The sequence below is a fragment of the Naegleria fowleri genome (genome assembly GCF_008403515.1).
Source record: "Naegleria fowleri strain ATCC 30894 chromosome Unknown tig37, whole genome shotgun sequence".
NCBI classification, from domain to species: domain Eukaryota; phylum Heterolobosea; class Eutetramitea; order Acrasida; family Naegleriidae; genus Naegleria; species Naegleria fowleri.
In genome coordinates, this window is record NW_025407969.1 from 37,981 (window position 1) to 56,916 (window position 18,936).

General features: G+C 37.7%; 8 protein-coding genes across 8 annotated transcripts; 5 read left to right on the forward strand and 3 right to left on the reverse strand.

The window, feature by feature from the left end:
* Window positions 1–1,378: 1,378 nt before the first annotated feature.
* Window positions 1,379–3,220, forward strand: FDP41_004313 (uncharacterized protein; the record flags this gene model as incomplete). Its single annotated transcript, XM_044707714.1, has 1 exon — window positions 1,379–3,220. The coding sequence occupies one exon, from the start codon at window positions 1,379–1,381 to the stop codon at window positions 3,218–3,220; it is 1,842 nt and encodes a 613-aa protein (XP_044561127.1).
* Window positions 3,221–4,093: 873 nt separating this feature from the next.
* FDP41_004314 (uncharacterized protein) lies at window positions 4,094–5,224 on the forward strand (the record flags this gene model as incomplete). Its single annotated transcript, XM_044707715.1, has 1 exon — window positions 4,094–5,224. One exon carries the CDS (start codon window positions 4,094–4,096, stop codon window positions 5,222–5,224), a length of 1,131 nt encoding a protein of 376 aa, XP_044561128.1.
* A 195-nt stretch (window positions 5,225–5,419) lies between these two features.
* On the reverse strand, window positions 5,420–6,757 carry FDP41_004315 (uncharacterized protein; the record flags this gene model as incomplete). The annotated part of the gene is made up of 1 exon (XM_044707716.1): window positions 5,420–6,757. The coding sequence occupies one exon, from the start codon at window positions 6,755–6,757 to the stop codon at window positions 5,420–5,422; it is 1,338 nt and encodes a 445-aa protein (XP_044561129.1).
* A 577-nt stretch (window positions 6,758–7,334) lies between these two features.
* FDP41_004316 (uncharacterized protein) lies at window positions 7,335–9,479 on the reverse strand (the record flags this gene model as incomplete). The annotated part of the gene is made up of 1 exon (XM_044707717.1): window positions 7,335–9,479. One exon carries the CDS (start codon window positions 9,477–9,479, stop codon window positions 7,335–7,337), a length of 2,145 nt encoding a protein of 714 aa, XP_044561130.1.
* A 586-nt stretch (window positions 9,480–10,065) lies between these two features.
* FDP41_004317 (uncharacterized protein) lies at window positions 10,066–10,859 on the forward strand (the record flags this gene model as incomplete). Its single annotated transcript, XM_044707718.1, has 2 exons — window positions 10,066–10,322; window positions 10,463–10,859. 2 exons carry the CDS (start codon window positions 10,066–10,068, stop codon window positions 10,857–10,859), a joined length of 654 nt encoding a protein of 217 aa, XP_044561131.1.
* Window positions 10,860–11,229: 370 nt separating this feature from the next.
* Window positions 11,230–12,426, forward strand: FDP41_004318 (uncharacterized protein; the record flags this gene model as incomplete). The annotated part of the gene is made up of 2 exons (XM_044707719.1): window positions 11,230–11,682; window positions 11,932–12,426. 2 exons carry the CDS (start codon window positions 11,230–11,232, stop codon window positions 12,424–12,426), a joined length of 948 nt encoding a protein of 315 aa, XP_044561132.1.
* A 203-nt stretch (window positions 12,427–12,629) lies between these two features.
* On the forward strand, window positions 12,630–15,048 carry FDP41_004319 (uncharacterized protein; the record flags this gene model as incomplete). The annotated part of the gene is made up of 3 exons (XM_044707720.1): window positions 12,630–12,907; window positions 13,017–13,963; window positions 14,054–15,048. 3 exons carry the CDS (start codon window positions 12,630–12,632, stop codon window positions 15,046–15,048), a joined length of 2,220 nt encoding a protein of 739 aa, XP_044561133.1.
* A 719-nt stretch (window positions 15,049–15,767) lies between these two features.
* FDP41_004320 (uncharacterized protein) lies at window positions 15,768–18,714 on the reverse strand (the record flags this gene model as incomplete). Its single annotated transcript, XM_044707722.1, has 2 exons — window positions 15,768–16,946; window positions 17,014–18,714. The coding sequence occupies 2 exons, from the start codon at window positions 18,712–18,714 to the stop codon at window positions 15,768–15,770; spliced, it is 2,880 nt and encodes a 959-aa protein (XP_044561134.1).
* Window positions 18,715–18,936: the final 222 nt, after the last annotated feature.

The window sequence follows — 18,936 nt, forward strand, 5'->3', positions numbered from 1 at the left end:
AATTTTGAAGCTTTGGATTTCCATCTCACGCATGGGCAAAAATTGTCACATTTTGGTCCGTTACTATGCATGGCAACTGGAATTCTCTCTGGAATTTCCTTATTAATGGCATGACAATACGTCTCATTCACCACTTGAATAGGATCACATGCTAAATACGTAGGAAGTTCCATTGCTGTTCTGCAATCTCCCAAAACGGGATAATGTGATTTCGAAATGTACATGATCTGAACTGCTGCTTGATCGTCGTTGTGAATATGATTTATGGATCTTCAACCATTGCAAAGGCCGCTTGCAAATACCTTTTCACATCACGTTTTCTTCCAACAGACATGCCAGAATTTAAATATTGGAAACCAGAGTTGGGAGGACAATAGGATGGATTTTTAGGATAGTTTTCCGAGAAGTTCTTTTGGAGAAAGTTCATGTCCAAACTCTACAATATTGGGGCCATATATCGAATTGTCATGAATTCAAAAAATTTCAAACAAACGCTTACCTTAAACCCTGGTTTTCATTTCGATCAAGATTGAGGTATTCATGGGTATGGGTTGTTTTGGACAACAATTTGAGCGGCCATTTAGAAAAGCTTTGAGAGCAGTTCCACTCCGACGGAATAAAGGTTTTGAAAATTGGGAATGGAATTGAAGAATTGGAACAAAGGATGACAACTTTTTTCCTTGTCTTGGGTCGTGGACATTAAAACAACGAATCAATGAACCTTCCACAAGATGTGACTACAATTTATCATTTGTATTTGAAACTTTTTGTGGGCCTTTCACTTTTCATTGTCGGATCTGTCTTTTCCAAAAACGAACGCCTTAACAACTTTTTCAAAGAACAAAAAAATATCTCAAGTTCACGATTCAACGGACTTGTCCTTCTCAAAAAAGTCTCTTTTTGAAAAACAACAGCAAACCACAACAACAAGCCTATCAAATCTTTCTTCTCTGAATTTGATCAAAGACTCATAAGAGAAGAAAAAAAGAAATCAATACAATAATAATTATAAAGAAGAAGAACAATAACAACACGATTCTGATCACTCTCACGCCGCGTGATTTTCTTTTTTCATTCCCGATCCAATTATCATCTCACTCGGACATTGATCATTCCAAAGATCATCATCCTCATCCACAATCATACACCTTTCCGTAAATCTCATTATTGCATGCAGGGAGCAAGATTGAGTAGTCATAATAGCCAACCAGCAACAATCATCACAGTGAATAATAATAATTCCTCTCCATCCTCGGGTGTTAAAAGCTTGTTTTTGATCAGTGCAGGTGCTTTCTTGTTGGCCTTTCTCATTAATTTGTATATTGAATTAGAAACGTTAAGTATTTAAGTACAACAGTCACTACTACTGCTTTGGAATATGACTGTTGTAGAAGAAGATTCGAGTGATCAGAGTGGCCCGACAACTTCCACTGACCTCTGTTCATCCATTCATCTTACAAGACGCTCCCCACAAGAAGTGCATGTTGGAGGACAGCAAGGATATCACCGTGATCATCATGACAAGCCTGATCCATCACGAAGCACTGCTGCACTTGCACCGATCAACAAACAAACACCTATCACCTCAGTAACACCAAAAATAGCTTCGCCCATTCGCTTCTGCTCTTGTTGTTGCATTCATAGAAAGAGAAGATCATCCAACGGAACGAGTAGCAACGGAAGCGCAAGCAATGATGGAGTTGACTCGTCAACATCCTCGGAGAAGGGGCAATTGTCTGTGTTGACAAACAAAACAAGCATTTCGAGTTATGTGACACAATTAGCCAAGTATCCTCGATGGGAAACCACAAGTACTATTTATCATTATGAGAGCGTTTTGAATGATACCAACAGTGCCCACACTTGTCCTTCCTCTCCAAAATTGTTGTCGTCGTTGTCAAATTATGCCAATGAAACGATGAAAAGTTGTGACAATCATGATGACAACTTGAATGTTGTCTTGGTACTTGATACTACAACATTCTCTGCTCATGCTGGATGTACAGAGCTATTTGACTTGCTGAAAATGAAAATGAGATCCACCACTCGTAGAACATTCTCCATGAATTTTGAACATGTGGCAACGCTTGGAAAGTTGTCAACATCGACCATGTCAATGAATGGAGTGAATCACCCAACAAATTTCGATTACCAATTCTACTGTCCTTGTGACATTAAAATTTCCTATAATTGTCACGTCATTCTTGTGTCTGATATGGGTAATAGAAGAATTCAGGTGTTGGACTTGGCAACTCTGCGCCCAAGAGCAAGCATCAACATTGCGGCCAAGCACTTGTGTATTGAAGCCAATTATGACTCCAGACGGAACGATGCTCTTCTAGTGACATGCAATGATCATTGTGTGTACAAGTATGACTTGCAACAATTAATTGCAGACTCAAAATTGTGTTCATCCACACACAGCACCAGTGTTAAGACAAACACTTCGATGGCAACCACAGCAACAATTGCCGAACCTTACAAGTATATTTGGAGATCAGGAACACCCAATGTTAAGGGAAAAGCAAGTGATCAATTTAATCAACCAAGTGGAATGGCTGTTTGGTATGGTAAGAGTCAACCAGTGGTATCATCTTCCAATAGTCAATCCTCTCAAAATCTAATATACGTTTGCGATTGTAACAACAATAGAATTCAAGTGCTGCAAGCACATGATGGAAAGGTGATAAGCAGCATTGGTGACTTCAACAGTGCCAACAAAACTCACACTACCACTGACAAGCAACAGAGATCACCCATCCAATTCAAAGGACCTTGGGATATTCAGATAAATGAACACGCAGAATTGGTTGTGTGTGAAGTCGACACTCATAGAATTCAAGTACTGAGACAAATTGTTGAATCATCAGATGCATGCAGTGGCAAGAATGGTAGTAGAAGCACCACCCAACAACAAAACGAAAATTACACTTGGATCTCAACCAAATCTTTTGGAATAACCAAAGGATATACCTCGACATTTAATCATCCACGTGGAGTGGCGATTGACAAGACTCGTGAGCATATCATGTTGTGTGATCAAGACAACAATCGAATCGTAGTTTTGCATGAAAAAACCGGTCAAGTGAAATGCGTGTTTGGCTCTCGTGGAACTATGAATGGCCAATTTTTCAAACCTCACGGAATTTGCCTCAATGAGAGAACTGGTGAATTGCTTGTCGCAGACTATCTTAATCATAGAATTCAAATTTTCAAATAGTTTCAATTCACATAGGTTCAACTTGTTGATAGGCAGTGTCACACTCACTGAGTGTAGAATTCAAACTCTCACATTTTGTCACACCCAATTTCTAAACATTGAAACGAGTAAGAGAAATGATCTTTTACGTACCTCCACTACCCATGATGATGCATCATTCTCTAACACCCATTTATTAATACTCTTAAATCCACAAAAACTGTAAATAACCCACAAAACGAATCACACCAATCACCCATATTTCTTAATAAAGTCAAAAACGCCAAGAAATTACATTTGTTCGTGTTTCATTTAAATTTTTAAATCCCAATCCTGACAATTGTCTCTTCCGAGTGAATAAGCATCTGATGGAAGCAAGCTCTCACGCAAATTCTTCACATTGTCCAAACGAGCCATTATGACTCTTTCAAACTAACATCCATAGTCCAAATTCAGGAAGATGATCGAAAATTAAGTTTCTTCAGTCTCGAAAGAAAGAAAAAAAAATTGCGCGAGAAGGCTGCTTTTGTTGGACCCGAAAGAACAACAACAACAACCACCATAATATCCGAACAACCACATTGAAAAAGAGGATTGGATCCACAACAACAAGAAGAAGAAATTCATCAAATAACAACAACGACTAGAAGTTCTCTTTTTTTCATTGACCAACCATTGATTCAAGAAGTATTCTTCAGTGTTTTGTTTCAAAAGCTCTCAGAGTTGTTGTTGTTGTATGATTAGAAGGACGAACGTGCTTCAGAAACCACAGACACCAACAGGCTGCTGCTCATCTCAATTACATCCAACAAGTCTATCAACCACTCTTCATCTTCGCTCCGTTCAATTAAAAACCTTTTGCAATTATCAAACCGATCAAACATGGACCCTACAATGGATATTCCTCCTCTTGATGATAATTCGCTACTTGCATCATCATCATCGGGATCCCATCAAACATATAATTATCCAAAAATTGAACCTCTCGGAGAAGGTACCTATGGTGAGGTTTATAAATCCATCGGACCTAACAAACAACTGGTAGCCTTGAAATGCATCAAATTGGATCAACTCAATGAAGGTGTTCCTTGTACGGCCATTCGAGAAATTGCCATCCTCAAGGAATTAAAACATCCCAATGTTGTGAGATTGGTCGATTTGGTACACTCAATGGATCAATTGACACTTGTATTTGAATATTGCAATTATGGAGATTTGAAGGCATACATTAATAATGTTGCTGGGGATGGAAAGGGCCTTCCTCCCAAACAAGTGAAAAACTTTATGAGACAAATGCTCAAGGGCATTGAATATTGTCACATGCAAAGTGTGCTTCATCGAGATTTAAAGCCACAGAATATTCTGGTCAATGCTGGGTCCACATCGGCGACTGGTACGTCGTCTTCTCCCGCTGGCAGCAGTGCAACTCACATGCAGCAAAAACAGTTTATAGGCGGCAGCAGCAGTAGCCATAATGGTCACCGAATGACGAATAATCCTCCTCAAAATGTCCCATCTACGGATAAAATTGAGCTCAAACTTGGGGACTTTGGATTGGCTCGATCCTTTGGAATTCCAGTGAGGAAATTGTCACACGAAGTAGTCACATTGTGGTATCGCTCCATTGATATTTTACTTGGAAGCCAGTCGTACGGCTACGGAGTCGATATTTGGAGTTTAGGTTGTATATTTGCAGAAATGGTCACTGGTAAACCTTTATTTACAGGTAAAGATGAAATGTCACAATTAGCGAATATCATTTCAAAGATGGGTCTACCGTCTGCAACTGATTGGCCAGATGTGAAACAATTACCGAATTATGACATTCTCATTAACAAGATTGCCAGAAAAACCTCAATTCCATGCCATGGTCGGATTTCGAAAGAACAATTTAGCAAAGATATTTTACACAACAAGCTAGATCCTGCAGGAGTTGATTTACTGTACAGAATGTTGGAATATGATCCAAACAAGAGACCATCTGCCACAGAGTGTCTCAAACATCCTTACTTTAGCACCAACTAGATCTTGACTTGTAATTTTCACATCTCTATTACTCTTATTTATTAATAATTGTATTTGAAATTCACAATTGCTATTTATTATAAGTATTTGTAATTTATTTGTTACAGTTTGTACAAACGAAATTCAATAGATTGTAATTTTATTAGTGTAAGGCACGAGTGTATTTCTTGCTACTTGTTATTTCAAATCTAATATTTAATAATGGAACGGATCAAATTCAAAACCTGAGGAAAGTTGCTGAGAGGAGAGTCCAGATATTTTCTTTCCTTTAGCACTCAACACTCGAGAGGTCTTCATCTTTGCCTGTAACACTTGATTCTGGAGCACTCCGTTTCTCATATCTAGCTGTTTAATATCATTTCGAATCTTGACAAGAGCTTCCTTAATCTCTCGCAGTGGAGTGGTATCTGCCATTTTCTTTGTGAGCTCTTCTGCATTGTTCTTGACATCATTGAACTCTTGATTGATTTTTCCGAGATCGGCACTCAACTGCGAGATGGTTTCTTCCAATTCCTTGTATTTTTTGGTAACCTCGTCGAGTTCTTGTTGATTTTTCGAGTAACTTGAAAGCAAATTGCCGATCGATGAGTCGTCACTTAACATTTTCTCTCTCTTTTGAATGCGGGAATTAATTTTTTCAATTTCCTCTGCAATTTTCTCGAGCTGAGCCGTAGAATTGGGAGTCAGCTCCTTGATGGACTCGCTCTGTTCTTGCATAGATTCGACGTGCGTTCTCCAATCCTTGTGATCCACATTAAGTCTCACAACGAGCTGAGAGGATAATCGCTCCGTTTCAAGACGCCACTCTTGTGCATTGTGATAACCTTCTATCATTTCAAGCTTTTCAGTATCTTTTGAATCTTTTTTCGTGCCTCCTACGGTATAGTACATTTCATCTTCACTCTCACTCTCCTGCTCACGGATTTCTTCATTGTCCTCAATGTCATCATTTTCCTCAGGAATGTCTTCGTCTTCATGGAATTTAATTTCTTCGGGAACTTCAGGAGTTTTTAACTTTGCCTTGAGATCCTTAAGAGCCTTTGTTAATAATTGATCCAATACATAACAAGCAGGCTCTCCAAAAGCTTGTCTTAGTTTGGTCGGAGGAAAATCGAGGGGAATGCCCATTTTCTTGAGTTGGAATGCTAAATTTTGGGTGGTTGTGTTTGGATCATCGACTTGAAAATCCGGTCGTTCATAGTCGTCTTGTTTTAATACATCGGTAATGAGCCACGACGAGATGGCCATAAATGTATAAAATTGTTCATGAGGATGATCCTTATCCTGATGAGCAAAGTAAAATCGTGGCAAACCTCCCACACAAAAATTCGGAAACAAATCCTTCCTCCTCTCATAATTTAATAATTTCAACTTGTCAATAATTCTCTCCATATATACATAGGGACTCACGCTTTCTTTTTTTGCGCCTCCTCCACTAACCGATGAGGTATTATTCCCCATCTCCTCATTGATATTATTCATGTTCGATTCATCTCCCTGACCAGAGCCATAGGCCAAATCGTCCTCGTTCATTTTTTTTATTTTTGAAAAAATAATTGTAGACATTTTGTAATTATTGGCGGGTTCGGAATGGAATCCATTTTGTCGATATAATTATAAAAAATCAAAACTATAAACTGTTGCAACAGAATGTTCAGTCATCTGAACGAACAGATTCTGCAGAGTTATGTGTGTGTAACAAATTGCCACATCGTTCCGTCGGCGACGCAATTCCTTACTAAGGAAAGAATGGACAAGCCTTTCGACATTCATTGAAGCTTTGAGAGAATACGGTTTTAGCAGGTCATTGTCCCACTTGATAAGGATCTCTTGCACATGGCCCCTGACCAACATGCTTCACCTGAAATGAAATGGACCATCGACGTTGAATGCTTTCATTAAATATTCCATTGACAAGTGAAGTGTTATTATTTTGTATTACTTTCAAACCAAATCAATATTCGCTACATTGGAACCCAAATATTGTTTCCAAAAATTATAAATTTCTGCTGGGTCCCACCATTTGTTACGTAGTTCTTCACCTTTCAAGTGTTTGATTTTTTCTTTCATCCACCGAGTTTCAGGAATGTGACATCCAAAATATTCATAGTCAAATCTCAACCTGTTTCAAAACTTGAAAAAACTTGATAGCTCCATCAAAAGATACATCGGTTGGACGCCGATTCAAACAGACATTGAAAATGTCACCCGAAATGATTCCCCACACTTTCACACCTTCAATTCCAATTTCAGAATTCAAAAAAATACTCTTATCGTCAAGAAATGTATATCCTTTCGAATACAGAATGGAATTCAATCCGTCTTGGTGAGCTTTTACAACTTCCATCATAAAAGTTGCATCTTGTTTCAATTCTTTTGAGGCAAAATATAAAACATCCCTTGGTTCTACATTGTTTCTTATGGCAGCCAACAAAAAATCTCGATCGTTTCTCAATAAGTCATCCGAGAGAAAATCCCAATATTTTGGATCCTTTTTAAGGGCAGCAAAAATCACTTCTTGATCCTTTCTTTCAACAAATATTGGAAAAACATGATCGATATCATGTGCAACATTGATCCCAATGGGGAGATTTAAAATTTCCAAAATCAAATCTTTGTCTTGATGAAAGTTTTGTGGAATGTCACTAAACGAACAAGGATGATTGCTTTTAAGAGCAGTCAAAATAATTTCCTTGTCATTTAGAAATTCTTTTGGTAACGCAAACACATTTGAAAACATTCGACCATTTTTCGTCATGACAGCCAATACTATTTCTCGATCGTTTTGTAGTTCTGGTAAAATGTTCTCCAATCTGATTTCATGAAGAAAATGTGAATTTACAACCTGCAATACGAAATTTCTGTCCCTTCTCAAAGTCATTGGGCCATATTTCAACAAGAGATGCAAATCTTGGCGTTTCAAAATAAACTTTTCATCTTTCATCCAAATTTGATCATAATTTTTGTAAATTCGTGTCAATACTTGTTCGACAAGTCGATCATTTTGGAGATTTTGATTTTGTTCGAATAATGAACGTGCAAACTTTCCTTGTACACGGAGAGTGTGTTGATGATTGCGAAGTGCTTGATAATACTCCTCTGGTAATTCAAGAAGCTTTTGAAGTGCTGATTTCATTAGATTTTTGATCGATTTGAAATGATTAGGAATTGTTGAATCTTTGAGAAATAATTGTTGAAAAATCTTCATCTTGTCATCCATTGATAAATTGATTTTCCAAGCGGATGAAGATATCCATTCACATATTTCTGGAATACAAGTTTGGATTTGCTCTTGCTGAATTTTTCCATCAACAATGGTAATATCTGACGAGTGACACAATAATTCGAAAGCAAATGATTCGTCGTCCATCCAATATTTCAGATAAAAAAACGAGTCGAAATTTGATGAAACAACATCCAAACAGAATTTTCGATCTTTTTTCAGTCGTTCCGATGCATATCGAATGTTTTTAGGGTCACATTGAGTGGCATATTTCATAACTTGTTCATTGTCTCTCAGTCCTTCTGAAAGTTGAAATATCTGGCACTTCTTTTCGTCGAGTGCTTTCATTGCTTTGTCAATATCATCAAGATCAAACACAAAATTGAGTCCATAAGATGTTTGAAATAAATGTGCCAACTTTTCTTTCCATTCATTGAATTCTAAAAAAACCTCTTTTGGAATGTATTTCATGATTGACAATTGCTTTTTCATTAATAAATGCCAAATTTCTTCTTGAAAAGGTTTCCAAAATTCCACAGAATGAAATTGCTCATCTGAATTAGTGAACAATAATTTTCTAATGTCCACCATTTGCACCAATATGGACACCAACCAATCATCATTCTCATAAAGTAACTCGTCATGATCACTTGTCCACTTGTGCACACACTCGAAATCGTTAATGAATTCGATTTTCATGGAAGATAAGTGACATTGTAGCCATTGTTCCCGTGCGAATAACCATTTTGAGAATCCTTTGGATTGATTTTCAAATTTTCTTTTCAATAATTCATAGAGGTGATTGATGTGGGAAGTATTTTCAATGGATATTAGAGAATGTTGTTGTTGTTGATGATGATTTTTTATCATCAATGATGAAGGAGAGAAAGGAGATTGATGAAAATTAATTAAAATAATTTTCACTTGGTCGGTGATGGTGTTATTGGGTAATTTCAAGTGCTTGTTTGTGGGATTTGTTTCAATCCAATGATGGATATTATTCAACTGATGACCAGAAAGCCTTCGTTTCATTTTTTTGACACTTGACAAGCTGCCCGCATATGGCCGAGTGGTTTTTCTGGAACTGTGGCAGCCAACTGGTCCAGCGTTCGTATCCCAGGGGTTGCTGCTGTTATCGTGAGCAGTTTAAACACCTTTACTTCCGGGGTGCCTGCTAGGAAGTCACTACGTATCTTACGTTCGGCTTGTAAATAATGTACATAAAACCATCGAACAACGTTTATCATCGAATAAACCCATCCCTGAATTTTTTTGACACTTGACAGTCATTATTTTGCAAAGTTTAAGGAGCACATTAAAAGTTGCAACCAAGTTCCAGCGAACATTTACAAACGAGAGAGATCTTGAATTCTGAAATGATCAAAAGAGAAAGTCTGAGGTTAGTAAATTAAGCTCTAGAAGGAACATTGAGTTTGAGGACATATCTGAATCGAATCGCAAACGAAACAGAATATGACTCTGTTTTTGCAAAGTACATTTATATTTCAAAACGAAAGAACAACCCAACTCCTGTCTATCGTCATGAATTCTCAACACTAAATTTGTATATCATTGACTTTTTCCACGTACTTGGAAACCTGACAGGTTCCATCATCAAATGAAAAAAATTTTCAATTTCTTTAGCCGTGACAAGAAGAACTGTCAAACCCATACGCAAGGCAATGTTAACAAAGAACCAACCAATGCACCTTCTTCCCCTTCACAGAATGAAGTGTTTGATTTCAAGTTAAACCCAAATGAAAGCCTTGAAGAACAGTTGATGCAAGCAGCGATCAAGGAAAACTTGAACCACATGAAAGAATTGTTGAAATTGGGAGCCATTCCTACCACAAGAAGGAAATTAAAGACGAGATGGTAGGAGCCTTCCGACAATATTCCGTTCTTTCATCAAATCTCCCAGAATTGGAAGAAAAGGAATGGGTCAACGAACAACTGAAGAATTGTGAAATAATTATTCGAACCTTGTTGTAGGCTGGTGCCGATGTGAATATCAGGTTCGACATCGACTATCCTCTCTCCATGAAAGTTGAAAACGTGTGGACCTTTTCCACTCCCTTACATTTGGCCCTTATGAAAAATTGTGAACGACTTGTCAAGATATTGCTTGCTCATGGAGCTGACACGAGAATTCCATATCGAGAGGATGAGAGGATCACGACATGTTTGGAATTGACAAAACAACTAGAACCTTTTCTTTCATTGATCACAAAAGCGTTCGAATGGACTCCTGAAAATCACGAATTGTTACCATTATTGGAATTGAGAAAAAAGATCAAATGGTTGCACATGTGTTTTTGTCACTCCACACGTGGTGGTCATTTAATTAGTTTGGATTTGGATTCGTTGAGCTTGATTTACACCTTTGTGTGTCATGAATACTTTTTTGAATAGAATTCACTCTTTGAAGAGCAGCGAATAATTATGTCGAGTCGTTCCAATAATAATGACCAACCTCCAGTGAATTCAAGGTGAGTGTTCTTTGTTGCGACATGACGTTCACAATACTCAACGTTTGTTCATGGTCAGCTTGGTTCTTTGAATCAATGATGACGAAGAATCGTACTTGAAGTGTTGAGTGATTTTTACAACAGGATTACAGATTACTCATTTTCCAAAAAAAAAACATTTAGCTGATTGATGTAATTCTAAAGCATATTTGTCAACATTGTCTTGGGGTTAATTAGCAATAGTCAACCTTAGGTCTCCTTATTGATTGTAAACTAAAACTGCAATTAATTTCAACTCCAAAATTATCAAAAAAATGTCTTTACAACAACCACCACAACAAGATTGGATGGAATCCAATTTTGATGAACAAGTTTCCCTGATGGAAGATCAACAACAAAAAGGATCATCGACCAGTTCTGATATTAATGGTAACAACAACAATAGGATCGGAGCAAGTGCTGATTCATCGTTTGGTGGTGATGATGATGATTTTTCAAATTCTCTACAATTTCAATTCGCCAAATCCATGTTGCAATCAACTACGAGCAAAGTTGTGCCATCATGGTTTTCATTTGGATTTTTAAAACCATACTTTATTGGATTGGATGAAAAACAGGCTTTACAGAGAATGATTCAAACTGTGTTCAAGCCTTTACAGCCCATGATTTCGCATATGGATGATCCCGATTTGTTTATTCCGGTAGTGGCTGTTTTTTCATTGGCCATCTTGTTGGATTTTCAAATGAAATTCTTTAATGTTCATGTGGTAAGTCTGTCCGTCCAGTACAAATGATGATGATTCAACATTTCCATCACCACAACGGCAATTCCGATACTTGATGATCAACGAAAATTATTATTATTATTTTTTGATTTTCAATGTCATAATTAACCATAATTATTTATTTACTGTTAAAAATATTTAACATAATTATATGTGATATAATATTAATAATCATAATCATACTTTGATTTTATGCAATATTTGTACCGACATTCACCAAACATGACTCAGAACGAAGGAACTTTATTAGGAACAAGTTTATTCTCATCCTTTGTGTATTGGATTGCATCTTCAGCATTTTTCTTTGTTGTTGGACTTGTATTGGGCTGTAACATGTCAATCATCAGCTTGTTATGCATTACCGGATATCAATTAATTCCACTCTGTGCCATTCAATTTTGTAGTTTGATTTATTCGGGACTTTCTGGCGGATCAACCTCCAATGTTCTCTTCTATTTACTCTATTTCACTTTGGCCCTCTCAGGAAGCATTAATTATGGATTGAGCTTTTTCGTAAAAACTGCAGGAACAACATCCTTAAATGATGGTACCACTCGTGTGGCAAAAAAGACAAACGGAATGATCATGTGTGGATTGGCCATTTTCATTCACATGGTTTACATCTTTTGGGTTTCCACTGTTTTCCAGGCTGCCACAAAGGCCATTAATCAAGCCATTGGTGGTGTAGACGAACTGACCACCCGCAGCAGCCTTTCACAAGAGTGATCACTCAGGTAACTTTCTCACATGATGAGGATGCCCACGTGGGCTGTCAACAACCATAAAACTAACCACATTAACAAGTGTGTATTTCATCAATTCATTCATTCAGCACATGGATGCCTTATTCGCACTTCGGAAAATTAAAATTTTCCTCTTGAGATCTCTCTAAAAGAACCGAAAAGAGACAAAAACAAACAAAAAACAAAATGCTAAACACAAACGCCATTCACCACCACCACCACCACCACGACAACCACATGATGATGGTTGAACAAAAGAGAAGACTTCAAGTTTTGACTGGTCATCTCATGCCACACACCACAAATGAACAACAACAAGGATTGAACGGTGGTGAAATGTTGAATTCAAAGGAATTGATGGTACATGCCAATTCTTGTTCTTCTTCTTCATTCATTTCAAATCGAAGCGGAATGGATTTACCTTCGAATGAAAGTCTTCGTCGTTACCATATCGAACTCAAGAGGTTGGTTTTTTAATTGTTGTAATTCATGTTTTTTTTAATTTGTAAATTCCAAATATATTCAATTCAAACTGTTGCTGATCTGAATTCCTTCCAAACAAAATTTCCACAGACAAGATCGTCCTCTCCTTCCAAACACAAAATCTCTTCAAGAATTGAAAGCTTTCTACGCAAAGGACTCTTCTTCTCTTTCCTCTCGTTTGTTGCAATCCATGGAAGCTTCACTCTTTTCCAAAGGTTTCACTTCTTCACGTGAAAAGATTTGGCAAGTTCTCGCACAAGATCTCTATGTGATTGACAATGAATGGACAGTTCATCAATATCGACAACAATTGGATTTGCAATTTCATGAATTTATGAAACATCAACTTGTCACCACTGAATTAATGAATGAAAACATTTATGCCTTTTTGGGAGCTGCTGAAGCTGCATTGAGTTATGATGTTTCATTTGCTGCAAAATTGGTGGTGAGTTTACAACTGTATGGAACGTGTATTTACAGATTGGGAACAGAGAAACATCGTCACTTGTTGACAGATTTGAATCGAGCTCAAGATATTGGTTGTTTTATGATGACTGAAGTTGCACATGGATCGAATGTGAAAGGAATTGAAACGACAGCCACCTTTGATCCTTCCACAAAGGAATTTATCATTCACTCACCCACAAAATCCTCTTACAAGTATTGGATTGGAAATTCTGCAGTTTATGGAACAAAAGCTTGTGTTTTTGCTCAATTGATTGTGAATAATGAAAATAAGGGTGTTCATGTGTTTGTTGTGCCCATTCGTGATCCCTTCACTCTCGAATTAAGAGAAGGAATCAACATCAAAGATATTGGAGTGAAACAAGGATGGAATGCAGTGGATAATGGATGTATTGCATTTGACAGAGTGAGAGTTCCATTGGATGCCTTATTGAATCGATATGGAGAAGTCACACCAGATGGCAAATATGTGAGTGACATTAAGGATGAGGGAGCAAGATTTGGCGTCACACTTTCTGCACTCTCGATGGGTCGATTGTTGTACATTGCTGGTCCTACATTTGCCTTGAAAGGTGAGTTTTTTGATGGATGAACATTTTGGACTGTGAATTCTTAATATGTTTTGATTCATTTGAAACCAATTTCATTTACATTTTTCAAAGCTGGATTAACGACTGCCATTCGCTATGCCCATCAAAGACGACAGTTTGGAAACAAGAATAATTTGGAAAATTTAATTTGGGAATATCCCACTCATCATGATTTAATATTACCCATGCTGGCAAATACGATGGCCTTCTTTTCAGGTTTTACCACACTTTCAGACGATTACACAAAAAGCATTCGTGATCACTCTGCTGCCGAAGATTTTCATGCCATTGTTTCAGGTGTGAAAGCTTATATTTGTGAATATGCCACTCCTGCCTTGAGAGAATTACGAGTGGCTTGTGGAGGTCATGGATATTCGAATAATAATAGAATTGGAATTTTAATGAATGACATGTGTGTATTTGGAACTGCTGAAGGAGATTCCATTGTCTTGTATCAACAATTAGCAAAATATTTGTTTGATAAGGCAAAGAAAAAGTCAGCTTCTTCTGCAACCTTGAAAGAAATCTTCACAGCAGAGAACAAGATGGCCAAAAATGCAGCAAGTGATATTTTGAAATTTGACGTTCAAAAGAAGGTTTTGGCATTTCGTGTGAAGAAATTATTGGAAGAATGCAATTCTCAAATTGGAAAGCATTTGAAAGAAAAGAAAGATTTCCAAACAGCATGGAATTTGAGTTTGGTCAAAATTATTGAACTCGCAAGAAGTTTTGTTGAATTGGAATTGTTGTTCAGAATGCAACAAGCTTTGTTGAAACATGCCGTTGACAACGAAACTCGTGACATTTTCAAAACCATTTCTGACATTTATGCTGTGAGCATTTTGAGACAAAATCTCTCCTTCTACTTGATTCATCAATACTTTGAGATTGAAACTGCACAACTGATCATGGACAAGACTCTTCCAACTTTGTATGAAAAATTGAAACACATTTCATTGGACATTGTGGAATCTTTCAACATTCCTGATTTCTTGTTGAGAGCACCCATTGGAATTCACAACAAGAAGTATGTTGATAACACCTTGCAAAGCATTGGTTTTTATTAAGCCGCTATTGAATTTCACACATGTGTACAACTGAATTTGAACGTTGACTTAACGATGATTCTGACATCCATTGTATTTCAGTCTCAAAAAATTACACTAAACAAAATATTCACTTCCACACACTTCGTTAAAGAACATGATCTATGAACATTAATGAGCTCACCCGAATTGTCAAAATTCCATTTGGATAGCAAAATCTTTTCAGGATTTTCCCAAAAACAACTTTTCCGTTTCTATCTCTGAAATGTGTGCTTTGTGATGAAAATTGAGGATCAATAGGTTATCCAAAAAGCATCAACAAAAAACATGATGCATTCTCCGTTATCATTCACTATTATAAGGAGACGAAAAAGAGGTGTGCTTATCGCTCTTCTCGTTGCATTCCTATTTCTCACTGCAACGTACTTTTCATCAAGTCAACATTCTGCTGTCATGGCTCAAAGATGGCCTGGATATACGTGTAGAATATTCAACTGTCGAAATCGTTGTCGATATGGTTTTTGGAGAGATCGGTGTGGTTGTCCCATTCGTTGTCGCTGCTTACCACGACCATGCAGAAGATTTAATTGTATCAGACGTTGCAGAAATGGGCAAGTATGGATGCCAAATCGGATGCTTGTGCAATCGAACACGTTGTTGGGGTCTTCAGACATAGCCATAACGTTGGGTGAGTGGATGAAAGGAAATGACCATGATCATGGCTTCATGACGCCTTTCTGTTACAATGTAAAGGATACTGCATTTCTTTGGTTTGCATCGCCTTGATTATTGGAAGAAGGAACAATTTCTGGAAGAGAGGTACGTATATCAAGGTGTTCTGAAGACACATAACTGTGTCCTTCTGGAATGACGACCTTTTCTGTTTTGTTTCCTTGTTTTTTCTTTTTACCTGATGATGAACAGGCATTCGGTATCAATTCATCCATTAAATGATGAGGCATCATCGGTGCCTTATCTTTTCCCATCACGTTTTCGAGCTGATGTTTGTAATCTAAATATCGATTGATGGTACTTCTTCGAAAACACAAATATGCCGTGTGAAGTTTTGAAGAACGAAGAGCATTAAAATTCTTGTAATCACTCTTTGACATATTCTTTCGTCTTCTCAAGGCCTCTACTTGTGGGAAAAGATCAATTGGATAATTATTTGGATTTAACATTTGTTTCAACTTATCTTCATGACCATCTCCAATAAACATTGCATTTTGATCGAAATCATGATAATTGAGAATGGAATGTTTTTTGTGTTTGGTCTTGTCTGTTCCAGAGATGGAAATATCATTTCGAATACTTGTTTGGTAAGTGGAGGGTCTATTTTGACTAGTCAAATCCGATGAAATTTGATTGAATGTTGGAGAAGTACATGATCCTCTCTTGGGCTTAAATTGTGGAACAAACGTTGAATGAACAGAATGAAGAGTATTAGGATTACTGTATTCTTCAACTCGTTTCTGTTCAATGTCCTCCCTGCTAGATTTGTTTCGCTTACGAGATTCTCCAGGTAGGGGAGGTGAGGGTGACATGTTGAATCTTGTCGCTTGAATTTGAAGCAAATCATTGTTGGAGGTATCGCTTTGTGTATGACAAGATTTTTCAAAACGATCTATTAAGGTTTTTACGTCCTCCGTTATAAGTGTGGTGCTATCGATAGGTTGTGGTTGAGTCCTCTGAAATGTCGTAGAATGACCATTGCTTTTGCATCTTTTTGATTCTGAAGATGCAGTCACACTATAGACCTGATGAATGTGGTGTAACTCTTCTTTTCTCTTCCTAACCAGGGGTGGATCCTTCTCACTTTCCACTCCCAGTTTTTTAACACCGAGGGTTGACTCATCATCTTCATTCTTTCGAATAAAATTTGGATTGCTACAATGCCTATAATTCGTATTGAAACATCTCTATAAACAACCAGTTGCCATTATATTCGGGTGAATTGAAATGTTGTTTTTCCATATAAATACTTACTGGACTATTGTAAAAACCGCCTGTAAATTTCGACCATGCATTCTTGGGAGAGGTTGAATTTGGACTCTTACATCGATTAGAGGGGCTGTTTTGAGAAACAATGCTTGAACAAGTAGTTTCAAAAGAAGATCTATTGCAAGATGGGATGTTTGCTGAAATTTTGATTGAAGTTTTGCATGTTGTTGGACTTGTTTGGTGCTCGTCAGCATGACCATTCGTATGGGAGCTAGAGCTTCCTGGATTCATGTCAGAAATTGAAGCAACAGTTTGATTTCTTGAAGGATGACTCTCGTGTTGAAAAGATGAATTCAACGAAGCAATAGGAGATGGAGGGGATGTCCAAACAGAGGAATTCATTGTTGTTACAATGCTTGTGTTGATCAGAGCTCCAGAAAGGGGTGATTGACCTGAAATAACAACAGCACTTGCATTATTCGTATCACCATCATGAGTTAAATGCATCAAAACGTCACCCTTCACAAAATCTTTCGAAGATCTTGCAGGAGATGTTGATTTGATTTTCTTCAATCTCTTCTCAATAATCTCGTTCTCATTCAAAACGTAAGGAACAACAGCAATGGGCTTTGAATAATTTCGATACATTTCATCAATGGTTCCCAATTTTAATCCTGTCATGTTCTTATAGGGCATTTCATGATGACGATGTCCACAATTTAAATCACATTGTACCATCTCATCGAATCGATTCAACTCTACTTGAGAAAATTTTGTTTTTTTCAGAGAGTTTGATGCTTTTTTCAGGACAGAACTACCTGTATCCTTATTGTCAAAGTCATGTTGTGGAAGATGTTGAAGGTTTTGATGTTTGGGCGATGAAACAACAATGCCTTCTCCTCTCGGAGTGGTGGGCAAGTGAGGTTTTTGATGAGATGCTGCCGAACGAGCTGAGAGTGTCTTGACGAATAATTCCTCGGTATCCCGAGCGATGGAATTGGATGATGGCGAACGTTGATTCTTGCTGCTTTCACTGTTATTATACTTGCTTGGCGAGTGATCTCCCTCGTGATGATGATGATTCGCGCTGCCATTCGTCATGCTTAAATCCAAGGACAAAGTATTTTCCTTACAGAGGAGCGAAGAGGTTGTTGTTGCCGATGAAGCCATTTGACTTGCCCGTAGTGATGATAATAAAGAAGCACGTGATGTTGTTGAAGAATAGGTTGTGGTTTCTCCTCTTCCACTTTTCAAAGAATTCTGTAATTTCTCGGAGAGTGGGCTTTTGGTAGCCCTTTCAATATGGGTGGAAGGACTGGAAACCTCGGAGGATGGTTCTTTTGAATGGTGATGATGATGATGATGGTTCTGCTGATGGGTTTCGATGTTTGAAACTGTGCTTTGGAGAGTAGTAATGGTCGAGTAATTATTATTATTATTTTGCGAAAGGGAATGACCCGAATGATGTTCGTGAGGAGGGTGTTCATCTTCTCCTGACTGCATCAATGATGGTGCTCGAGGGAGATGAGATGTTGCTATTTGCTGAGAGAGATGCGGCTGCTGCTGCCGCTCGTCTTTGTTCGGAGTATCCATCTTTACGCAAGTCTTTGGGAAGGCGTTTGCCAGATCATCCGAGGTAATCATCTTCTTCTCGAAAACAGGTTGCTGCTCATCTTCCCTTATTGTTGTTGTTGTGGACGACCATATGGGAATCGAGTCTTCTTCGCAGGGCTTGTTTTGATCCATTCAATTTCCTTAATTTTTTTCATACCTTCCTAAATTGGGATCCTTAGGTTATATTAAAAAAATCTCCACAAAATTGTTTCCAAAGAATAGCAACAACAATGCCTCGGAGAAAACAAAATTCGGTCGTTTTGATGGAAAACAAGGAGGAGGAAAACGTAAGAACGGCTCATGATGAGGAAGGGGAAAGAAATAATGAAACAGCCTCCATTGACCTTACGAAAG